The 21,981-nt window shown below is 32.0% G+C and overlaps 1 protein-coding gene and 1 long non-coding RNA gene across 2 annotated transcripts; one reads left to right on the top strand and one right to left on the bottom strand.

Moving 5' to 3' along the window:
- Window positions 1-5,108: 5,108 nt before the first annotated feature.
- On the bottom strand, window positions 5,109-11,508 carry LOC114167210 (ubiquitin receptor RAD23b-like). Its single transcript, XM_028052217.2, has 12 exons — window positions 11,296-11,508; window positions 10,538-10,699; window positions 10,075-10,113; window positions 9,917-9,990; window positions 9,794-9,838; window positions 9,098-9,275; window positions 8,863-8,997; window positions 8,699-8,761; window positions 6,031-6,078; window positions 5,846-5,955; window positions 5,571-5,649; window positions 5,109-5,482 (listed from the first exon to the last, which is right to left on the bottom strand). Exons 1-12 carry the CDS (start codon window positions 11,359-11,361, stop codon window positions 5,366-5,368), a joined length of 1,116 nt encoding a protein of 371 aa, XP_027908018.1. The 5' UTR covers window positions 11,362-11,508; the 3' UTR covers window positions 5,109-5,365.
- A 6,690-nt stretch (window positions 11,509-18,198) lies between these two features.
- LOC146883427 (uncharacterized) lies at window positions 18,199-19,512 on the top strand. Its single transcript, XR_014985013.1, has 3 exons — window positions 18,199-18,383; window positions 18,496-18,869; window positions 18,963-19,512. It is a non-coding gene; the product is annotated as an uncharacterized LOC146883427 (long non-coding RNA).
- The last annotated feature ends 2,469 nt before the right edge of the window (window positions 19,513-21,981 follow it).

The following is a 21,981-nucleotide window of genomic DNA, read 5'->3' as shown; positions in this document are numbered from 1 at the left end:
TTACATAGGTTTAAGAATTTTGTTTTGTCATTCTTATAAAATTTTTAGTTTCTCGTATTTATTTTCAGATTATTGGAGAAACAACATTTATATATCTCAAATAATTTTTAATGACACGTGTCAAGATTATATGAAGGGCACAATTCACTTCTAGTTCAGTAATACTGGAATTAAAAGTGATGATTTCAAGTTTAGAAGAACAAAAAGTAAATAAAATAAAATAATTAAGAAAGTAGAAGTTGCTAGAAAGATGTTCTGAATCAGCTATTCCAAGATGAGAGAGAAAAGAAATTAACTGGAACGTTGCCACATTTATATATTAAAATCAAATATTTGGAATGGAGTACGAGAATAGAGAGGTATGGGTCAATGTACCTAATTAGGATAAATTATAAGATACTTTTTTAAGAAGAAAGGATAATTAACTCTTTTTTTTTACTTATTTTTAATTTATTATTTTTATTATTATTAGATTATCACATCATATTAAAAAATTAAAATAAATAATTTAATAATAATTAAAATAATAAATTAAAAGTGAATAAAAAAATAAATTAAAATATTATTATCCTATATTAAAATATTTTTCCATCTCTTCTGAGTGAGAAGAAATTGAATCATTACGTAATTGTCGTTAAATTTTAAACAGATTTAATATGCCACATTTTTTATAAGTGGTACACAATTGAGACTAATTAAAATTTGATTATTTAATTGAAATTTTTGAAAAAAAACTTAGAATCAGTAAAATATTTATTCTGTGTAAACTCGTAAATTTACAGAAATTATGGAACCGTGGTCCTACACTTTTTCTGTACATTTACTCTTTCTTATATGATTGTAATAATTTCACAATTTAGAATTGTTTGAGAGAAATTAATAAATAAATAAAATATACATATTTATAATAATATATAAAGAGAATTCTCTTTTTTATTTTTACATTTCAAAATTTCAATTCTACTATTTAAAATATAATTATTTATTAATTTTTAAAAATTGATTGTTATTTTTACAAGTTTTTTTATAAAATCGTTTATCTCTGTTTTTTTATTTTTTTAATTATCGATCGTTATTCTATCATTTTTATGATATATTTCACTTTATTTTTAATAAATATAATTTTATTGTATATATTAACTTAATAACATTATAATATCATCATCTACTAATATAATATCACACATATTTAAAAATTAAATACATATATCATCTACTAATATATATCATACATATTTAAAAAATTGTAGATAGACATCTCATACACTACACTGGTAACAATTGAAGGCATTGCACTTATACAAATGTAAAAACGTGTTACTCGTGAAAAAAGAAAATCTTAATACTGTAAAAATTTGCAAATCTAGTAAAAAAAAAATGCCGAACATTTCTCGAATTATTACATATTTTTTATTTATGGAATCGAATGTTGAACATATCTAAAGACCATATATATTAAAATATATGATGCATTATTGAACCAATATATGTATTTTCCATGTACTGAAAAAAAAGCAAAATACAAAATGCATAAGTTTTAATCACTCTTATCATCATTATTTTTTCCTTCGCCGTGTAACCCCAGTATAGACCACCCCCATAGAGGGCTTCCTCCTGCACCCCCAAACCTTCTCTTGTACCCTTAATAATTACCCTTTTGACTCTAATCAAAACCCTTTTGACTCTAATCAAAAGTATGAAACAGATTTCGAAATCCGTTTCATAAATTTTCATATTTTTATATGAAATGGATTTCGGAATCCGTTTCAGAAAAGTATGAAACGGATTCTGAAATCCGTTTCACAAAAAAAAAAATTAAAATTTGTGAAACGAATTTCGAAATCCGTTTCATAAATGTATGAAACGGATTCCAAAATCCGTTTCACAAAAAAAAATTATAATTTGTGAAATGGATTTCAGAATCCGTTTCAGAAATGTATGAAACGGATTTCAAATTCCATTTTAGAAAAGTATGAAACGGATTCCGAAATCCGTTTCTAGAAAAAAAAAATTGTGAAACGGATTTCGGAATCCGTTTCATATTTTTCTGAAACGGATTTCGATATCCGTTTTCACAAATTTTAATTTTTTTTTTTGTGAAAATGATTTCAGAATCCGTTTCAGAAAAGTATGAAACGGATTCCCGAAATCCGTTTCTAAAAAAAGAATTAAAAACGTGATTGTCGTTGATGTCGCTAAGGGAGGGTGGCGAAGGTAGTGTGGCGAAGGAGGTTGAGATGGAGGAGGGTTGGGGGAGGCCCATGGAGAAGGCAGGGAAGTGGGTGGAGGAGACGATGAGGAAGGCGAGACCTTCGCCGGAGGGGCAGGAGGGAGAGGAGAGGATGGAGAAGGAAAAGCAGGAGGAGAAGGAGGCGGTGGAGTTAGATTGGGATGAAGAAAATAAAAGGTCAAAAGAGTAATTATTGAGAGTACAAGAGAAGGTTTGGAGGTACATGGAGAAGCCCCCGCAAAAGCTACACAATCTTGGAACCATTTATTTGTCAATATAGCCTTTATCATTACTGCTTCTTCACAACTTTTCCTCTTCCAAACTTTGCAATAATCTCTGCCAAAAACAAATCAGAATCAGGCCCAATATGTTTTCACAAATCAGAAAAGGGAAAAAGCAAAAAAAGAAAAAACGAGAAATAAGCCAGATGGCAAGATCTAAACAACTTGAATGCTTCTCATAAATAGAATAAAATAAAAACTTTCACTTACAAAAGATTATCAGATGCTAAAGTTATTGAGAAAACTTTGAGATTTATATAAATAGTAAGGTGAGTATTAAAAAAATGTGGTTGTCCTTTCCTCAAGAAATACCACATATAAAATCTGTCACAAAATAAAAAATAATAAAAACTTACTACATATATGATAAATCAACATTGAACATAGTAATGGCAATATATTGTTTAATGATATATTATGTTGATATATGACATTAAATGATATTTATAATATCAATATATTATATAATTAAACTACCAAAATTTAATCATATATTATGAGATCAATAAATATTTATGTTAATGTTATTTAGCCACTTTAGGCAAACAAATATCTATATTAATATACGATATTTATCATAATAACAATATATTGTTTAACCATATATTATGTTCATATATGACGTAAAATGATATTTATGATATATCAATATATATATATATATATATATATATATATATATATATATATATATATATATATATTATCAAACTAATGAAATTTAACCCTATATTATGTAAATATAGATAATGGGACCAACAAATATCTATATTAATGTTATTTAGCCACTTTAGGCAAACAATACTGAATGAGTTTTATTGGCATATGTTCTATGTTATATTTACTGGTAAGGCAGGTACACAAATGAAGAAAATTAATTTTTTCTATTATTAAAAATAAGTTTATACATAATTAAAATGCAAATTTGTAGAAACTATATATAGGAGTTTATCATTAACGTATTGTTCCGATAAAAAGAAAGAAGTTTTAAATAAAAACAAAAAATACTGTGATTTTTTTTTTTTAAATAAATAGCACAAGGTCAAAATAGTTTCGTGGTGGCCTTGATTATTGTTAACAATGTAATTTACCTAATATTTATCTTAGAACGTAAATTTAGGTGAAGTACAATCCTACAAAACAAACTTACAAGTGAGTTTTGCACTTACAATATTATGTTATAATTTGAAGATTTTCATTCTTCATAATTCAGTTTCACTTACCCTTTTCGAAGTAACTCTCGAAAGTGGATGGCAAAGAAACAATGCAGCTCAAGCGAGATGACCTGCTTCTAACTTGTTGCAAAAAAATTTCAATGGAAAAAATATATACGTTAATATCTAAATACCTAGTTAAGTATATAAATTTTATTGTTCTACGTTGCATCTTGAAGTAAAGGTTTGATTAGATAATGGCGAGTGTGCTTAAATATTTTGTTAGACAATAATACACAGATGTAACCTTGTAAGTAAGCATGGTTAAACAAGATTTTTTTTTTCTTTTTTTACGGGAAATTGTATTGTGTTAAACGCACTTATAATTATTGATGGGTATCAACATATGACGATTATGATTAAATCAAATACGAATAATACATATATATTATTTATAATAGCAATTAACTTTATGATTAAAAGTTATTGTTCTATTAAAAAAAATACGAATTTTTCAGCTCCAAAATGTGCTTCTCTTACATTAAAAGGTGAATCCAATAATCTTTTATAAAATATTCTTTATAAGATATTTACTTTAATTTGTTGCACATTTTGAAATATTATGATTGAAATTTAGCTCATAAATTTAAGATAAATCAAATGCTAAAAAAATAATGATTAAGATAAACCAAATAATAAAAAATAAAAAGTAGAAAGACAGCATGTAGACATTGTAGGTTTGTTCGAAGAAAAAACTTCATAAGTCAGAGATAAGATAACGCATGTACGTTGACACATTTTAAATATACGTAATATTATATTAGTAAGTGATAATATTTTAATAATATTAAATTAATATATAAAATAAAATTATATTTATTAAAAATTAAGTAAAATATATCAAAACATATAAATAAATAATTATTGATAAATAAAAAAAATAGAGATAAATAATTTTATAAAAAACTTGTAAAAATAACAGTCAATTTTTAAAAATTTAATAAATAATTATATTTAAAAATAAAATTAATATTTTAAAATATGAATACAATAGAAGAAATCCTTTTATTATATATATATATATATATATATATATATATATATATTATATTATTATAGATTTATTAGACTCCATTCCAAATCCAAATTTGAATAAAAATGAGAATAGAATCACAAACGTGATTGATTACCTTGTTTCTTAGAGAAATCATCTGAAATTTGCCAGAAACCTGGTTTGCATTTTTTTAATAACATGCAAGTCAAAGACTAAAGATGTGAAAAATTATATTATTTTACAAACATCCGTGTTTCATCAGAAAATAAAAGAAGGTTGAAATATTACAGTAGAAAGCTGATTCTGAGATTTTGTTGTCAAAAGATGGTTACGTTAGTGATGTAAAAATGAAAGTGGGCATGTATACTGAACACCGTATGACACAGGACTAATGCAAACTCTACCCCTTATATTATCCAAGTCAAGTTTGAGTTAATATTTTATAAAAAATGAAAAAAGAAAAAAAAAAGGGCAAAGAAAACTATGAATCAATGTGAGTAATGTAGATTAGCGACTTTTTTTTTTTGCGCATAAAAAAGAAAGAATTAAAGCCGCAGCAGAGTTACCCCAACCATTATAGAGAGTTTGAGTTCCTACGTCCAAGAATCAGCAGTTATTTCGTTCCCAGAAAATGAAGAATTGTGATTTAATCTTCTTCAAAGTCTCCATTCTCCAATAAGTAGTTGGCTGCTAATTGCTCGTCACGGTCACATGCCAAAAATGCCTCTATCACCAAAGCTCTATCAAATCCCATAGCCTCAAGCTACCAATTGTAAGTAAATAATATAGATCAGCACATAATAAAAACTTATCAGATAACAATGAAAATGGCTACAAAAGAAGAGGCATACCCTTCCAATTGCCTCTTGCTCAGCTGGAGTCACATTGATGGCATGAGGCATGTCTTGCTCAGGTTGGTCAAATATATCTCTGAAAAACAAACATGGAGGGATAAAACAACATATATTCAATACTTCAGAGATTACTCAAACAAATTAATTACTTACCGACCAACTAGGAGAGAGTAGAGTAGTAGTTTGGGAATTGATGGAATTGAACTATTATGTAATTGTTGTGAAATCTAAAACAGATTTAATATGCCACATATAGCAAGAAATAAACTCACCCTTCAGAACCCTCAACAGGCTCGTTTATCAACTGGAGAAACTCCCCGTGATGCTCTTGAATCATTCTTAAAAGACCGGGATTCTGCTTACCCAGTTCCTGAAGCACAGGCTGCAATAGAAAGTGATAAACATTACACAACAATAACTGTCAAGTAGTCAGGAAATTAATTGACAAAATGAATACCTGGAGAATTTGTGGATTGGATTGCACCATTGAACGCAAAGCTTGAAACTGGAAGAGCAGACAGACAAATGGTCACTTAAAAACTATAAAAATTAAGATTGAAGCTACATACAACAATAACAAGAAGCCTTATCCCAATAGCTGGGGTTGGCTACAGGTAAAAGCTTGAAACCAGACTAGTCAATATCATGCATTTGAAGTGAATCACAAGGTTGACCCTAATCCTGGAGAAGTCATTGCAGCATGACTCAAATCCCAGCCATCATAGCACAAATCACACCCTTCACAATCGCTCCAAGTGTGATGATGGCCATAGGACTTTTGCCCCCTTACCCCCTAGTGTCATTTTGTGTTTCTTTTAGTGGGGGTAAACTTGGAAAACCCCTACCCCTTCTATTCTGAACCTCTTCTTTTTGGTTCCACGCTTTCTTCTTTGATGCCCTAGGCAAAGCTTCCACACTTCTCGTTGCACTCTGTTCTGTGTTCCCATGACTGTTGCAGCTCCAATCAGCACTTCCCACCACAGCCCAGTGCTGACAGAAATCTCTTCTGGCCAACCTCAGCCATCACTGTTGCAGCTCCAATCAGCACTGCCCACCATGGCCCAATGCTGACAGAAATTTCTTCTGGCCAACCTCAGCCGTCACTGTTGCAGCTCCAATCAGCACTGCCCACCACCGTCCGGTGCTTATCTCTTCTAATCAACCTCAAACATCCACAACATGGTTTGTGATTTCCTAGACACCCATATTTTTCCGGGTGAGATTTCCAGCCAATAGTACTTATGAAGACTCATCTTTTTCCTGGTGAGATTTCCCGCCAATAGCACTTATGACCCATCTTTAGCATATAGACCTATTAAGGATCTAAAATAGCAGTTGTCACGCTATCCGCCATAGCATTAGGTTGGGGGTGAGTGCGATCACTCTGCACCACTATTTGGTATTGACTACTATGCTTCAAACACAAAAAGAGCAACAACCGTTTTTCAGTCTACTGACTAGACACAGCTGTCAATTAAAGTGTATATGGAATCACAATGCGTAGAGATACAAAGGTAGGACATGCTCCACAAAATCAACTTCACTTATGAAACATATGTAACATAAAGGATTGGAAGCAAACTTTAGAATCACGTTACTTTTCCGCAGAAAGTACATCATAAGTCAGTTAAAGAAGACTCACCCTAGGCTTGGATGATAAAATTAGAGACCATCCATATCATGTTACAAGTTTAGGTATCTGTGACAAACTGAGTGCTAGTGGATGAATGTTTTAAGATTATCTAAGATAGAAAGGTTCATCTTAAGCTAAAAGGAAATTACCATTACACATAGATACTATTAGTGATGTTTTATGGTGGCAATAAAAATGAGATGATAGAGGACATGAAGATCACAAGTGCTGTTGAGCATGAAACTTTACCTTGAACATGCGGTGGAGTCAAACAAGAAAATAAAATATTAGCAATGTTTGAGTTAGGGAAGTAACTCCTCTTCAAGAAAAGATAGTATATCTGTGCCTAAGATGGTTTGGACATGTGATTAAAGAAAGAAGCCTAACTTCGAACAGCACATAAAATAGAGGATAACCCTATAGTTAATGATGGAAGACAACCAAGAGAAGTGAGAGAAATCATTAAGAAAATGGTCTCTCCGGAACATTGACTTTCGACAAATACAATGATGTTATTCATTAATGTAGCCAATCCTACCTACAGGAGAAACAGTTTTTGGTTACAAGACAAAAAGGGAAAAAGGGTTGATGTCAACCGTAATACATGACGTTAAATTTTTTATGGTTTCTTCAATGCTACTTCCTTATTCAGTCCTTTCCTAACATTATTTAAGAGAAATAAGATAACTTCCAAATTCACGTTTCATGCTCATTCTTTGAATTGTTAATATTATTTGTAGCATGACACAACGTATATGATTTAAAGAATCAAGGCACAAACATTGCCTATGTGTCTAGTTTCATCAATACAAAAATTAATAATACTAAATCTAAAACTGTCTCTAGAGTTTTACTGAATTTTCAAACAAGTTCCAATAGTTTAAATTTTTTCAAGGTCCCTATACTAAACAAACTTAAAGAGGCCTCTATAATCTAAATAAGTTTCGATTAGGAATTAAGCCTATTAAATGTCAATTTTTGTAAGTACTTGGTGTTTCTAATGCCGACATGAATGACCAGCAGAACACTGTGGAATTTAGAGGGGGGAATTTAGAAAGAAAGAGAACAGAATCTTTCAAAAAGAATTTACATAAAATGGAAAAAATTTACATAGGATTTGCTCATCAATATACTTACTTTTTGTAGACCTAGAAGTGGGGACTAATTCTGAGTATTATAACACGTTATGCTACTACTTAGACACTAACCCAATGAACATTAAATGTATTCTGCATGTGATACATGCACCACGTACACTTTTGACAAACTGCAAGCATCCATTAACAGTTCAAATCAGTCAGTCCATTAGGGACTTTATCAAAACAGATATAAGAACTCTAACATTTTACACTAAAAGTACCTATCTAATGGAATTTGTGGTATTATAGGAACCTATAGACTAATTTAATCAATATCCTTTTTACAACTTGGATAGTCAAGAATATGTCTTCTGACATAAAGACAATAACAATTGATGGAGCAGCAAGCTCACCTGGGGATTATTTCTAAGGAAGTCCAGCGATCCAAGTCCGGCCCCAGTACTTGAAATTGTTTCCTGAGACAGTTTCGGCTTGATGTAAAGCACAAAAATAACAGAAATAGATGCAAATATCAAGATGGAATTACTTTTGATCCATTTAGTACCATAAGCTTTACCTGAGGAAACATATTTAAGGGAGATGAATTAGGTCCTACAGGAACTGCTCCAGAAGGAATCCCAGCTGTTTCAGTTGTTTGACTACCTGGGTAGTTAGGAACTGGCACAGCAACTTCTGCTGCTTCAGGGATTCCCTGTTGAAATAAAGGCACACAAAAGAACAAAGATTTATTAATCCAGACATGTACGTCATAAAATTTACGCTGACAAAAACTACAAGCAGTTAAGACATACAGAATACAAGTAATCAATCGCACGCTCTGGGTTATTATAAGCTGCCCGAAGAGCACGAGTAACAGTGTCTCTGTCCCAGTTGCCACCACCCATGTCGATGATTTGTTGAATAGTCTGCTCAAGATTACTACCAGCAACTAAATTCGATGCAGCCTGACCATAAGTGTCTGCAGAAACACTGCAAAAATAACGGAGTCAATATTTAAAAGGCTTTTGATGATAGGAAAGGAAACAATGTCAAATGAAAAAACAACTCATCCCAACAATGTTTACAGGCCAAAAGCAAAAGAAAGATAACACCATGGTTATGATAAAAGCAGCCACAAAACATCTTACAATACATAATAACTAGGATCAGCAAATACCAAATTTTACTTAAATGACTACTACAATAACCAATGAATCCCCCTAAAGATTCAGTAAAATTATTTGAATAAAAAAATAATCTGCTTCAGGTACTTTGATTAAAACAGTTGCAGCAATCGAAAGCCCATGAGAAAAAGAAAAACCATAACACTAAAGATTAAAATTCAAAATATGACAAATTGTTCCCATTGAGTGTAGCACTAAAGATCCAAACGATAGTTCACTGTTATTCACTCATTAACTATTTTATGGGTGTGGCATCCAGAATTAAAAAATTCAGTAAAATTTATTAGCAGTATCTTAAGAAAAATGTAGAGACAAAAACCATACTTGGTAGTTGGGGCATGCGTGCTAGACGTGCTGTTGTTTGCAGCCCTGCAAAACCGGATAAAATAAATAAGAAAAAATGTGGCTGGCTAGTATAGAAATCAACCTTCTCAAAGATAGACTCACTGAGTCTGCACTGGAGGATCAGGAGCAGGGTTGGAATTGGATGTTGATACAGTTGTAGCAGGAGTGCTGGCAGGCTGACATAATTTCATCATATTTAATACAGAGAAAGAAAACCAGAAAAGAAAGAAAACTTCAAAAATTGAGCAAGTAATAGATACCTGAACAGATGGAGCTGCAGCAGAACCTGATGCTTTACTCTGTAAATAGAGATGTAAAATGGAAAATTATGGTATAAAAGAGGTAAACTGTGCTTCTTACCATATAAATGTTAAAGCTTATTGAAAGAAAAATGTCTTTATTGAGTTTATCGAATTGAAACAGCGTAAAAGATACTATGACAAGATCTAATACCTCTCATAATGTCAAAACAAATATATCAGAGAATGAGAGAATCCAAGCAAAAGATTTCTATCAATTAAATTTGCTAAAGCAATAAATCTCTGTATCTAAAAATTAAACAAATAAATTTCACTATCAACCATCAATACGCTACATCTTGTTTCCATTTTATATCAATAAATTGAAAACACTTGGTAGTTGACGATTGTGGATTTGAGAGGCCTTTAGATTAGATAAAACCATGTATTTGTTTGACAAAGCATTTTTAAGGAAGAAATATACCTTGCTAAGCATAACAACAAGAAAGCCATCTTCAGAGACTTTGTTCTCAACTAATGTAGTTTCATCTTTCAAAACCTTGCCATTGTGAATCAACAATTGCTGTCCACACGGGTAATTATCTTTGCCCTGTACATCTTCAATATTCTTCTTGACAGCCATAACCTGAAGGAAGCAGAAAAACTTTATCTAAATAAATAACAACAATTTCAACGGATAGACAACAGAATTGGAAAATAGCACGTCTAAAATTTACTGAAAATCACGTAAAGCCCAGTGACACATTCATATTATAACTATGAATTCACATTAAAACAAAATAGAGAAACCCAGTCACTACAGTACCAGCAGTCTTTAATAGCATCGGCATTTGGGGACTAAGTATCACGCCAGGAACATACAAAATTCTTGAATGAAACAATAAAAGCAATACTAGCATCAACGAAACACTAAATGAATTTGTAAAATGTTGGTGGGAAATAAAATAAAAGCATGTGATACAAATACAAACAGAATCAATGGCGGGTGAGTTTGAACAATAACAAATTGGGAATGATTTGAAAAACAATGGAGAAAAAGCTGGCTTCGAAAATTTGAAAATGAACCACATCAATCAGCAGAGTACAGATGTTTTACTCAGTGGAGATGAAAGGATGGAGGATAACTATCGATACAGATACCGAAGAGGCGAGGAAAAGGGGAGAGAGTGCGTGGAAAGGGAAAGAGGGAGAGAGAGCTGGATTGAGAAGGAGATTACTGACAGTGTCGGAGGGCTGAACCCTAATTTCGAAATGGCTGCCTTTCAGAGTCTTCACAGTGAGCTTCATGTCGCCGAATTATCGGAATGGCGCCGGAAACGGCAGCGATCCGATGAAGGTACGGTAGTGGAGAGAGAAACCCTAGACTAGAGAGAGAAACAATCTAGTCCGTTGCAGTTGTAGAGGACGAACACGTCAACCACGCATGTATAATATAAATTAATAAATTAATGCTGTTTCACTCTTTTAATTCATCATTCTAGCCCAAATCAACCCTCACTAAACCAAATTCTAAACCAAATTAACTATTATACATTGGTTATATTATAATTTATTAAATGTGACCTTCATTTTATAGTCGCTTATGTTTTTATCATTATTATCATTAACTCATCAAACACACATGCCCACCTCCTCTACGCTCTAATCTTCTTAAGAGAAAGTGGTCCAAAAGAGACCAAAGCCCATTACATCACTTGGCCCATTATGGTTATTGCTCATCTCTAGGGCTGGGCAAAAATAACTGCACTGTACTGAACTACCACAAACTGCACTGAACTAAAGAACAGTTCGTATGAACTGCACTGAACTGAAAAACAGTTCAGACGAACTGAACTGTTTTTCTGAAAAATAAATTGGACTGAACTACACTGTACTGAACTGCATTGCACTATAATATGAACTATACTGAACTGTTATAAACTGAACTGTTTTATGAACTGCACTATATCAGAACTGAACTGCACTATTTTTTAACTGAACTGCACTATTTTTTAACTGAACTGCACAATTTTTTACTGAACTGCACTATTCTTGAATTGAACTGCACTAATTTTTAACTTAACTACACTATTTTTGAACCGTTTTTGAATCGAATTGCACTGATTTTGAATAAACTTCACTATTTTTGAACCGAATTGTACTATTTTTGAACCGAATTGCATTGATTTTAAACTGAATTGCATTATTTTTGAACTGAATTGCACTGTTTTTGAACTGAATTACATTATTTTGAACCGAATTGCACTAATTATATATGATTGTAATACGCAATAATAATATAAAGTTTATAATTTGAAAGTGCTTAGGAAATAATACTTGAAATAAGCCTCATACTTCAATACACCAAAATCAAAATATTTATACATCTTAATACATAGGTTCTCTAGTAGGTTCTCCCATAAACAACATCAAAATGTTAATACATCTTAATACATTTTCAATCATCTAAATTAATTGCACTTGAAGGTCCCACTTCGTCTTGAGAAGTTATATCTACAAAAAAAAAAATATATATTTTAGGCTTTCATATAAAGTATCAACTAAAAAGTATATAAAGTTTTGATATAAACTCACCTTGCTCAAATTCATCAAGCTCTTTAGGATCCTCATTGAAAAGTATAGAGAAAGGTGTTCCTCTTAACCAATCTTGTGTGCAAACAAGTACTTCCACTATTTTAGGCGTTAGGCAACTACGATAAGGATTAACCACCCTTCCTCCTGTACTGAATGCACACTTTGATGCTACGATAGAGATGGGAATGGCTAACACCTCTCGAGCCATGTTTGCAAGGATAGGAAATCTAGTTGAGTTGACCTTCCACCAATGTAAAACATCAAGCTCAACTGACTTTGTATAAGGTTCAGGATCCTCTCTCAAATATTTATCAAGCTCTGATATATAATCAAATCTACGTCCTGTAGCTCTTAGGTAGAAGCTCATGCCATGAGGATCATCATCTTCATCATCTAGTTGGGATTCTTGTTGGCTACTTTGAGAACCCTCCTCAACCCCTTGATATTGATCATAAAGTGTTTTTAAAGATGACAATAATTTTGATTTCAATCCACTGGCCATGCTAGGTTCAAATATATAGTCAATGAAGTAATTAACAAAATCCAACTTACTCCTTGGGTCAAGCACAACAGCAATCAATAATAAGATATTAATTCCATTGGGATTTCCCCAATATTTGTCATACTTACCCTTCATCCTCATTGCCATCAATTTTATGCTCACATCACTACTCTCAGAATATTGTCGAATCTTTTTACCAATTCCAAACACTTCCTTCATATACATATGACTAGTGACGTAAGAAGAACCAGAAATCCGCATGGTAGAGTCATAAAACATCTTTAAGAATGGTAGAACAGACCTCGCATATTCCCAATCCTCTTCTAGTGGCACACCACTACTTTTGGCCATTTCAGCACCAAATTTCTTATCTTGCATATCTAGCAAGACAAAGGCATCTTTGTACTTCAAGCTTGCCTCTAACATTAGATAAGTTGAATTCCATCTGGTTTCAACATCAAGGCAAACAAGACCTCTATAAGAAATTCCCTCTTGTTCAACACAGGCCTTGAATCTAGCAAATCGAGCTGGAGAAGATTTGACATATTTAACTGCACTCCGAATTTTTGAAATTGAATCTTTTATCTCTTTTAACCCATCCTTCACAATCAAACTTAATATATGTGCACAACAACGCATATGAACATATTCTCCCTTTAAGACAAGACAATTCCATGATAACATCCTTCTTTTGAGGTATTGGACCCCAACATCATTTGCTGTAGCATTATCCACAGTGACACTAAGGACTCGCTTCAATTCCCAGTTATTCAAACAAGCCTCAACATGTTTAGCAATGAGCTCCCCTAAATGACCTGTTGTTTGAGAAAAATTCAAAATTTTCTTATGAAGCTTCCAATCTTCATCAATAAAGTGAGCTGTTAAACTCATGTAGTTTAGGTTTTGGATTGAAGTCCATGTGTCTGTAGTTAAGCAAACCCTCCCACACTGCTTTGATAGAAACAATTTTAACTTTGCTTTTTCCTCTTCATAGAGTTCCTACATTTCACGCCTCAATGTAGTGCGGGATGGGACCTCAAACCGTGGCTGCAAGGATCGTACAAAGTCACGGAAGTCTTCATCTTCCACAAATCGAAAAGGAAGCTCGGACTTCACAAACATCTTCACCAACTTCATTCGAGATGCATTTTGGTCAAACTTAGAAATTGTTGGTGAAGGGCCAACACTAGCCCCTTTTGTAGTTGATGATGACAATTTTTTCCTTTTGAATGCTTCTCTATTAGGATTTTCCTTGCATCTTATCAAATGATTCCTCATCCCACTTGTTCCAGCCAAATATTTAATCAAATCACCACAGTAATTGCACTTAGCCTTCTTCTCAGAATAAGGATCTTGTTTGGTAAAATGCCCCCACACATCTGATCGACCTTTACTATGCTCAGTTGATGATGTAGCCATACAAGGAGGTAAAGGATCAATCCCAGAAGTAGCTGGTGTGAGAGTTTCGACAGTTTCTGGCAATGTAAAATCCATCTGATCCAAGATTGTAGCTTATAAACTTGACTGTTTTGTTTTCCAACCTGAATTCATCTTCTCCAACCTGATTACATATTTATATCAGTAAAAAAAAAGAAATGTTCCAAGAGACCATTGGCTACTTTTCATGTTAAATTAAGGACTTTACGCATTATCTTTTCAATGGTGCATATCAAACTGTTTTATTGATATGTACTACAATGGAAGAGACAGAGGTAAGTAATATGACACATGTCTTGATTATATAATTGAATAAATTATCATTTGAAAACTAAAATACATATAGTCTTAAAGTGAGAATTAAGTAATTAAAATTATACATCGACAATAATCAATGTAAATTATTGCTTACCAATGTAAGATGAATAAATCCACTGCATATGACATATGCTCCTTTGAATTGGCTATGACAAGCTGATTTGTAAATTTTCTGAAGATCTGTCAATTTAAAACAGCAAAACATTAAGGTATTCGGTTTTGGAATATTAAGTTGAAAAAACTATGGTACTGTTGTAAGTTTTAGTCACTATTGGTAGAAAAATACCACGGATATGAAAGTTTACTGTGTATAAAAATCAATATAAGAAACCCTTTTAATTATTAAACTAAAGCTATTATTTCCTTCAAGATACCCTAACTTATTTTTTGTCATAATAAGCACTTACATTACATTGTAGCATGCCATTAACAATAGTATATTTCTTGGTTTTTCACTCCACCAACAGTGAAAGTCCTTGGATTATGCGACTAGCTTAATGGGGGTGAAAAACTTAACTAAGAAGTCATTTAAAGAATGATGTGTGAATAGTGGGTTCAGTAATTGATTAAAGAATAAGAATGGGAAAAGTCTTACTTGGAAGCAGGAACATTGTTTTTGTCCATCAATCCCAGGCAATGATAAGTTTAGAGAGTGTGAATTTGAAGAGATGATAAAGATGTGGGCAACAAGAGGAGGTGGAGAAACAGTAAGTATGATGTAAGATGTAGGGTTTTGATTAGTGTGTTAATGAGGATCATTGTATTGGCCCAAGTCCTGTTCGCTCAAACAGTTTCCCTACTGGATCTCATCCTAGCATCACTAGAATAGAGGAAGAGCTTAACAAGCTCAAAACTTGGGAAGACACTTCCACATCCACATCAAACTCAAATCTTGGAGTATTCCAAATCTTGGATGAAGATCAACAACTGCTATCTTACCTTAGTTTTCTTTAGCATTGTACCATTGAGCTCTTTAATTTCATAACTGCTTGCACCTGAGAAGTGAAGGAATTTTTACTTAGAAGTTAGAAGAAAGTACAGTGGAATATTTTGTCAAAGGTTAAGTTTTCCTAAATCCATTTTCAAACATGCTGAAGCTCCATAAGTCACAGATCAATGATATGACTTTTATGGTTTTTGATTTAGCAGAAATTTGGAAGTTGTGTGAGAAACAAGGATGTTGAGACACAAATTTTTCATGCATGGAAAAATCAGAACACAGAACGATACGTTTTTGGTTTTCAGTAGAATGACGTTCTAATTCGGAGATTTTGAAGCAACTTCAAGCACCCATGTTGCATTGAATGAGGAAAAAGAAACAAATCCATATATTCTGCAATGTGTCGCTTTAAAAAGTATTTTTTTTATACATTAGAAAATTTTCAAGTTTCGTATATTGAGCATCTTCCATCTTAGACTTCAAAAGGGGAAAAGTACTCAGATTCTTATATTATAATGGATTATGCAAATTACAGAAACTACAGAGGAAACTCCCTACAGAATTTTTATCAGCCAAATTCAAAATATGTAGAAAAAGAACATATTTTTCAAAAGCAGATAAAAAAAAAACTACAGCTCCGAAATTTAATTACAGTTACTTGCATTATCAAACCTAAAGTTGTCCACTAAATTTATATATTCGTTAGAAGATGAAATATAAGAAGTTTCACCAAAATGTGATTTTCTTAGATCAGCAACCAAAAAAAAAATTTAAAGACTAGGAAACAGGATGGAAAAACAGCCATAATCTAAGTTGAAACCACTAAATAAACAAACTTTAACTACCCTTGAAAAGCAAAAATAAAAATGAAGAAATTAAATTAAAAAAAGAGCTCTGTGCGAGGACAAGTTCCTGACAGATTGAAATAGGTTTTTTGTTTCTGAAAATTAATGTAGGAGAAAGCGGATTCTAATAAAAATAATATTTTGGTAATGCATACAAAAAATTCAACATATACTCAGGACACAACTAGAAGCAATTGAACCAACAAACTTGCAGCATTTCTCTATCTCGATATACGAGATTGCAGAGAAATTTTGTACGTGTACCTAAACACTTTCCACGTTAATAAAAATACTAATTTGTTAGCTTAACCATTTGCCTTAATTTTAGTGTGCATGTAAATCAAATTTTCTCTGCCCCCAACATCTACCAAAAAGATATCAAAATCTAAAAAGTGCTAACACCCAAGTTGATAAATCTGACTGTAACATCAAGGGTTTTTCAGTTTTTAAGTTTATAACGGTAGTTGCATCAATTGTGTTTTTGCAGTTTTTCCATTATATGAAGAAACGCGGTGAAAGCCTCGTTGTGGATTTAAAACCTTGCTAACATCATTGTATCACTTTCAAAACTCTGAACAGAAACAAGTATATCACAGAATACCTGAAGTTGGCCTGTGCTGAATGTACACTTTTGTTTCAAGTCACCTTTTTCCTTGACACTCCTGTACCGTTAACAATAAAAGTGCAATGCTCCTTAACACATACTGCAAAATGCAATTGAGACATAATTAATAAGTTTACTTATTTTGTTAATAATATAGAACTCAAAAAATCACTATAAATTAACTTGTAATCAGTGAAAATATACTTCTCTTACACTGAGATTAAACATCTGACATATGAACACAAGATTTTACAATAAGAGATTAACAAGTGGTAAATTAATTTATATCTTTTAGGCTTTCACTTTTTTTTAGCATAGTTATAAAATAGGCATAAACCATTCCCAAGTAAATGTTGCAGGTGAAAATGCATTTTTTTTATCGGTACCAGTGTCAAACTTGGAACAAAACCATCGAAGCTGGGTAAAATCAGAAGAGACAAACAAGCACAAATGCCACTCGTGCACACACCAAACTAATCTAATGCTATAATTTTCGAATCATTTGGTTCTTTGAATTGTAATAAGCTTATCTGTCACTTCAATTATTGTACATTTTCTAGTATATCTCATGAGATCAAAATCTCAACCATGCAAAAACAATTTCAATTCATTGCAGTTTTAGCTCCTTCATATTGAGACAACTCAGTGGACATCTCTGAAACAACAAACAGCAACAGTATATTTTATATTTGAAACAGAAAACTAGTTGATGAGTTATGATGTTTTCTGATTACCAACACTCAAAGAACATGCCAGTTATGCAGCAAAAACCTATTTTATTACCACTGTGTCTTAGAGAATATCACAATGTTGGGAAGAGGTGTGACAATCTCACCTATTTCAAAGGGAATCCCATGAGAGCACCACATGTTGATTAAGAGAAGGTACTCATCTTTTTCTAGGCATTTATTGAAATCATGGAATGATTAATGAATCGTCAATGGCCACTATATATATATAATGAGGTAAAGGACTAAGAATGAGAACACAATTCTGAAAAAAGAAAAAACTTGCAATCAGGTCTTAGATGGAAAAATCCTGAGTATGGCTATTCATTCATGGAGGACCATGTCTGAAATTGAGAAACAGGTATGTAGAAGTTGGCACAGCAGAAAAATAGTACAGTACTGAGAATCTAAATTTGCTTAGTATCTATCTATTCTTGAATGAAAAATTCCATTTCTGATAACTTTTCATGCAGCCATATGTGGAGTGGAGGAAAGCAAGAAGAACAAAGAAGAAATTAAGGAAGCAATGGTTAGACGCAGTACAGCAGAGCAGCCAAGAGGGCAGGGAAGAGAAGTGGTCTAGTATTTGTGGTGATTACCATGTAACTTTGCAGGTGTAGCTCTTAAAATGACTGAAAAAGCACCAATGGATCCTTCATTTCAGATGGATTGGGATGGTAATTGTCCACTTGATTTTGCAACTGGTGTAAGATGGTAATATCTAGTTATTTCCTTTTCACAAGACCCTGTTAAGACACTAAAGGGAATTTATATTAAGACAAAAAACTGGAAGGAGCTCCTCCTCACTGATGAGCCATTCACAAGGGATGACCTTATAACCATTCAGGTAAGTTGGGTTTGAACAAGAACATTTTCTTTTCTCTTGCTTCATCTTTCGGTTTCTTAATATCAAGTTGTGGTGTTTGTGTACTATGTGCAGAATCCTAATGCACTTGACGACAGGGTTCTTTTGGATTTTGAACATGTTAAAAATGACTTGAAAGTTGATGATGAGGGTATGCTAGCTCATTCATCTTATGTGAGCTATAAATCTCATTCATCTTAAAGCAAGCTAGAATAACAGACGCTCTAAGTTTCTCAATTCTGCAATCTCTTCAGGAAGAGGGCCAGAAATGCTATTGTATTTCAAGTTTAGAATCTTCAAGGTAGCTAACTTGGTCATGGAAATGGGGATTGGACCACTAAAATTATTTGTATTCATTATCAACTCAGAAACGCTGGACAAGTTAGCAATTTGGTGAGGAATGGTATCACTGAAACTGTTGTTACTAACATCCATAGTTAGCAGATTGGGAAAAGATGAGAAGTTGAGAGTGTGAAGAGTACCTTTTATGCCATGATTTCTTTCTCAACTGGGTTTCATGTCGTTGACAAAGAAATCCCTAACAGCAGGTTCATCCCAAAAGATTAGAATGATCGAATTGGAGAAAAAAGAAGAAGCGAAATGAAAACCTAAGAGATCACCTTCAACGACAACAATCTTCGACGGCGGCGAAACCTTCGACGACGGCGAAACCTTCGACGGCGGCACAACCTTCGACGGCGGCGAAGCGACGGAGACAGGATCTGTTTTGGTTGTGGTTGAATCTCGGTGGAGAAAAAAGAAGAAGCGTGTGGACTGATCGGGATCGAAGAGAAAGAAAATATCACTGTTCAGTGCACTGGATGTAAACAGTTAATTGTTTGCGGTACAGTTTTTCTAACTTTAACTACAAAATAGTACAGTTTAATTTTATTGTTAATAATTTAGTTATTTTTGGTTTAAAATGGTACAGTTAACTTAAGTGCAGTACAATTCAGTTATTTTTGTCCAGCCCTACTCATCTCCATTTGTATAAGGTGTATTATAATTTATAGAACTGATTATGTGCGTGGAAGCACGTTAGGAGGAGGACACGTATGAGACCCACGTGTGGAATGAAGATTTTAAATTTATAATAACATGACATGAGGTTCGAAAAAACCTAAGTTTGATTGAGAAGGCTCATTTGACTGACCAAACTCGAGAAATTATTTTTTATTAAATATATATTTTTTATTTTAGTGAAAATTAGAATTAGTCCTTTTTGAAAATTTTGAACCAATTTAGCCATTATCTTTAGAAATATATAACTTTTAGTCTTTTAAATCAAATTTTTACAATTTTATTTGACATTTCAAACACGTTTTTCAGATAACATCTAAACAAACATGTGTCAAACGGTATAAACAAACTAAAAGATAATATAATAAAATGTGTTTGAAATGTCAAATAATCTTAATTCATATATTTACAGAATTGAGAGACTAAATTAGTTAAAGGTTTCCAAGACGATCTAATTCCAAATTTCATTAAAAGTTGAAGGACCAAAAACATATTTAATTCATTATTTTTTAACAAAGTTTCGTTGACAATGCACATGTGATGGTATCTCAATGAATGAAATAAAGGTTTTATCTAACTTAAAAAGAGAAGAAAAATATTTAATATATGTGGTGTATTAAAAAGTAAGTTTTGTCCAATTTTATTAAAAAAATTGTTAAAATATGCATTAAAATGAATTCAAATATAAAAAATATTTTATTGTATTCTTATCGTTTTTCACCTTTTTTTTACCGAATTTTACACAAACAATGAAAGTAAAATGCTATAATATATAATAGTTAGTTCACAAATTTGCATTTTATGGAAAAATACTAAAAATATAGTTAAGTATTATACTTAATCCTCTACTAATGATAGATTTTAATTCATTGCTCTTAGTTAAGTTATTTGAACAACTTTTAACTTCTACATTGCAATTCCTATGATTGATTTCTGGAAAAATCAAACAAATGTTATTGTCTAGTGTGTTCTCTTTGGAGGAGGAAAGTGGTATGGTTTATAAATAAAAAGGTGTAAACCTACTTTATCCTCTTTTGAAAACAAGCAACTTGAAAAGCTTAGGACACTCTTTTCAAACTTCAGAGTTCTAAGTCAAACATTCTTATGTGTATAACTACTCATCTCTAATGCATAATAAGTCAAACATTCAAATCATTTCTCTTTTTTACCTTTCTTATATTTTAAAACTCGAATAAAAAAAATATTTGTTGTATGAAATAATATTATTGATACTGAAAAATTAGTTAAAGTTTAATTTTTGAATAGTCGAGTTTTCAACTTTGAATATAGAAATCTTTTTCAAATTCAAATTTTAAGAAATTGAATTTCTAGATATGTAAAATGTTAAGAGTTAGAAGTTGAATCAGAAATCAGTTTTCGGACAATTAAGTGTGTGTTTGGCTATACGTCAAAGTGATGTATAATTGTTTTTCTAACGCAAAATCAATACGTATTTGGTTTCCAAAATCAATTAAAGAGTAAAATATTCACATTGAATGAGAAGCAATTATTGTTTCTGCGTTGAATAATTGATTCAACTGGAATCAATTTCCCGATATTGAACCAAACACACCCCAAATTCCAATTGGATTTTTCATTTTCTTTTCATAAACTAATAAAAGAATCTGGAAGAAAAATTCAAAAAACAAAGCCAACTAGAATTTGGTCAATTTTCTAACAAGGCTTTATTTTACATTATTAATTCGAATTTCTAAAAGTTAAATTCTCAACCTGAATAATTAACACACATATAATAATAATAATAATAATATAATAATAATAATAATAATAATAATATAATAAGGTTGATACAAATTCTTTTAAATTCTTTTAAATAGTGTGGAATGAATAACTTAAACTTTAACCCAATCCCACTTAGGAAAGTTGTTGTTTTTATTGCCTAACAGATTTAAGTGTGTGTCGAATGAATAGCCTTTTTCTTTTTTAATATCGGGGGGTGTGGTCAGTTATTGTGGGGTGCGGGAAGTTCGGAGAAGATTGCAGCAGTGGTACAACATGGAGAGTCCAACAAAATTCAGTAGAAACTTAAATCACACTAATTGACCTAACCCTA

This window comes from Vigna unguiculata, chromosome 10 (assembly GCF_037176805.1).
Source record: "Vigna unguiculata cultivar grain cowpea cultivar isolate G323 ecotype 2 chromosome 10, ASM3717680v1, whole genome shotgun sequence".
Lineage (NCBI taxonomy): Eukaryota > Viridiplantae > Streptophyta > Magnoliopsida > Fabales > Fabaceae > Vigna > Vigna unguiculata.
The sequence above is the reverse complement of the archived record's forward strand: the minus strand, read 5'-3'. Positions and strand labels throughout refer to the sequence as shown.

Coding starts and splice junctions, on each gene's coding strand:
- LOC114167210 (XM_028052217.2), bottom strand. CDS start 11,361: ATGAAGCTCACTGTGAAGACTCTGAAAGGCAGCCATTTCGAAATTAGG. Junction 9,991..10,074: donor CTGCAGCTCCATCTGTTCAG/GTATCTATTACT, acceptor AAATTATGTCAG/CCTGCCAGCACTCCTGCTAC. Junction 6,079..8,698: donor TCCTTAGAAATAATCCCCAG/GTGAGCTTGCTG, acceptor CTGCTCTTCCAG/TTTCAAGCTTTGCGTTCAAT.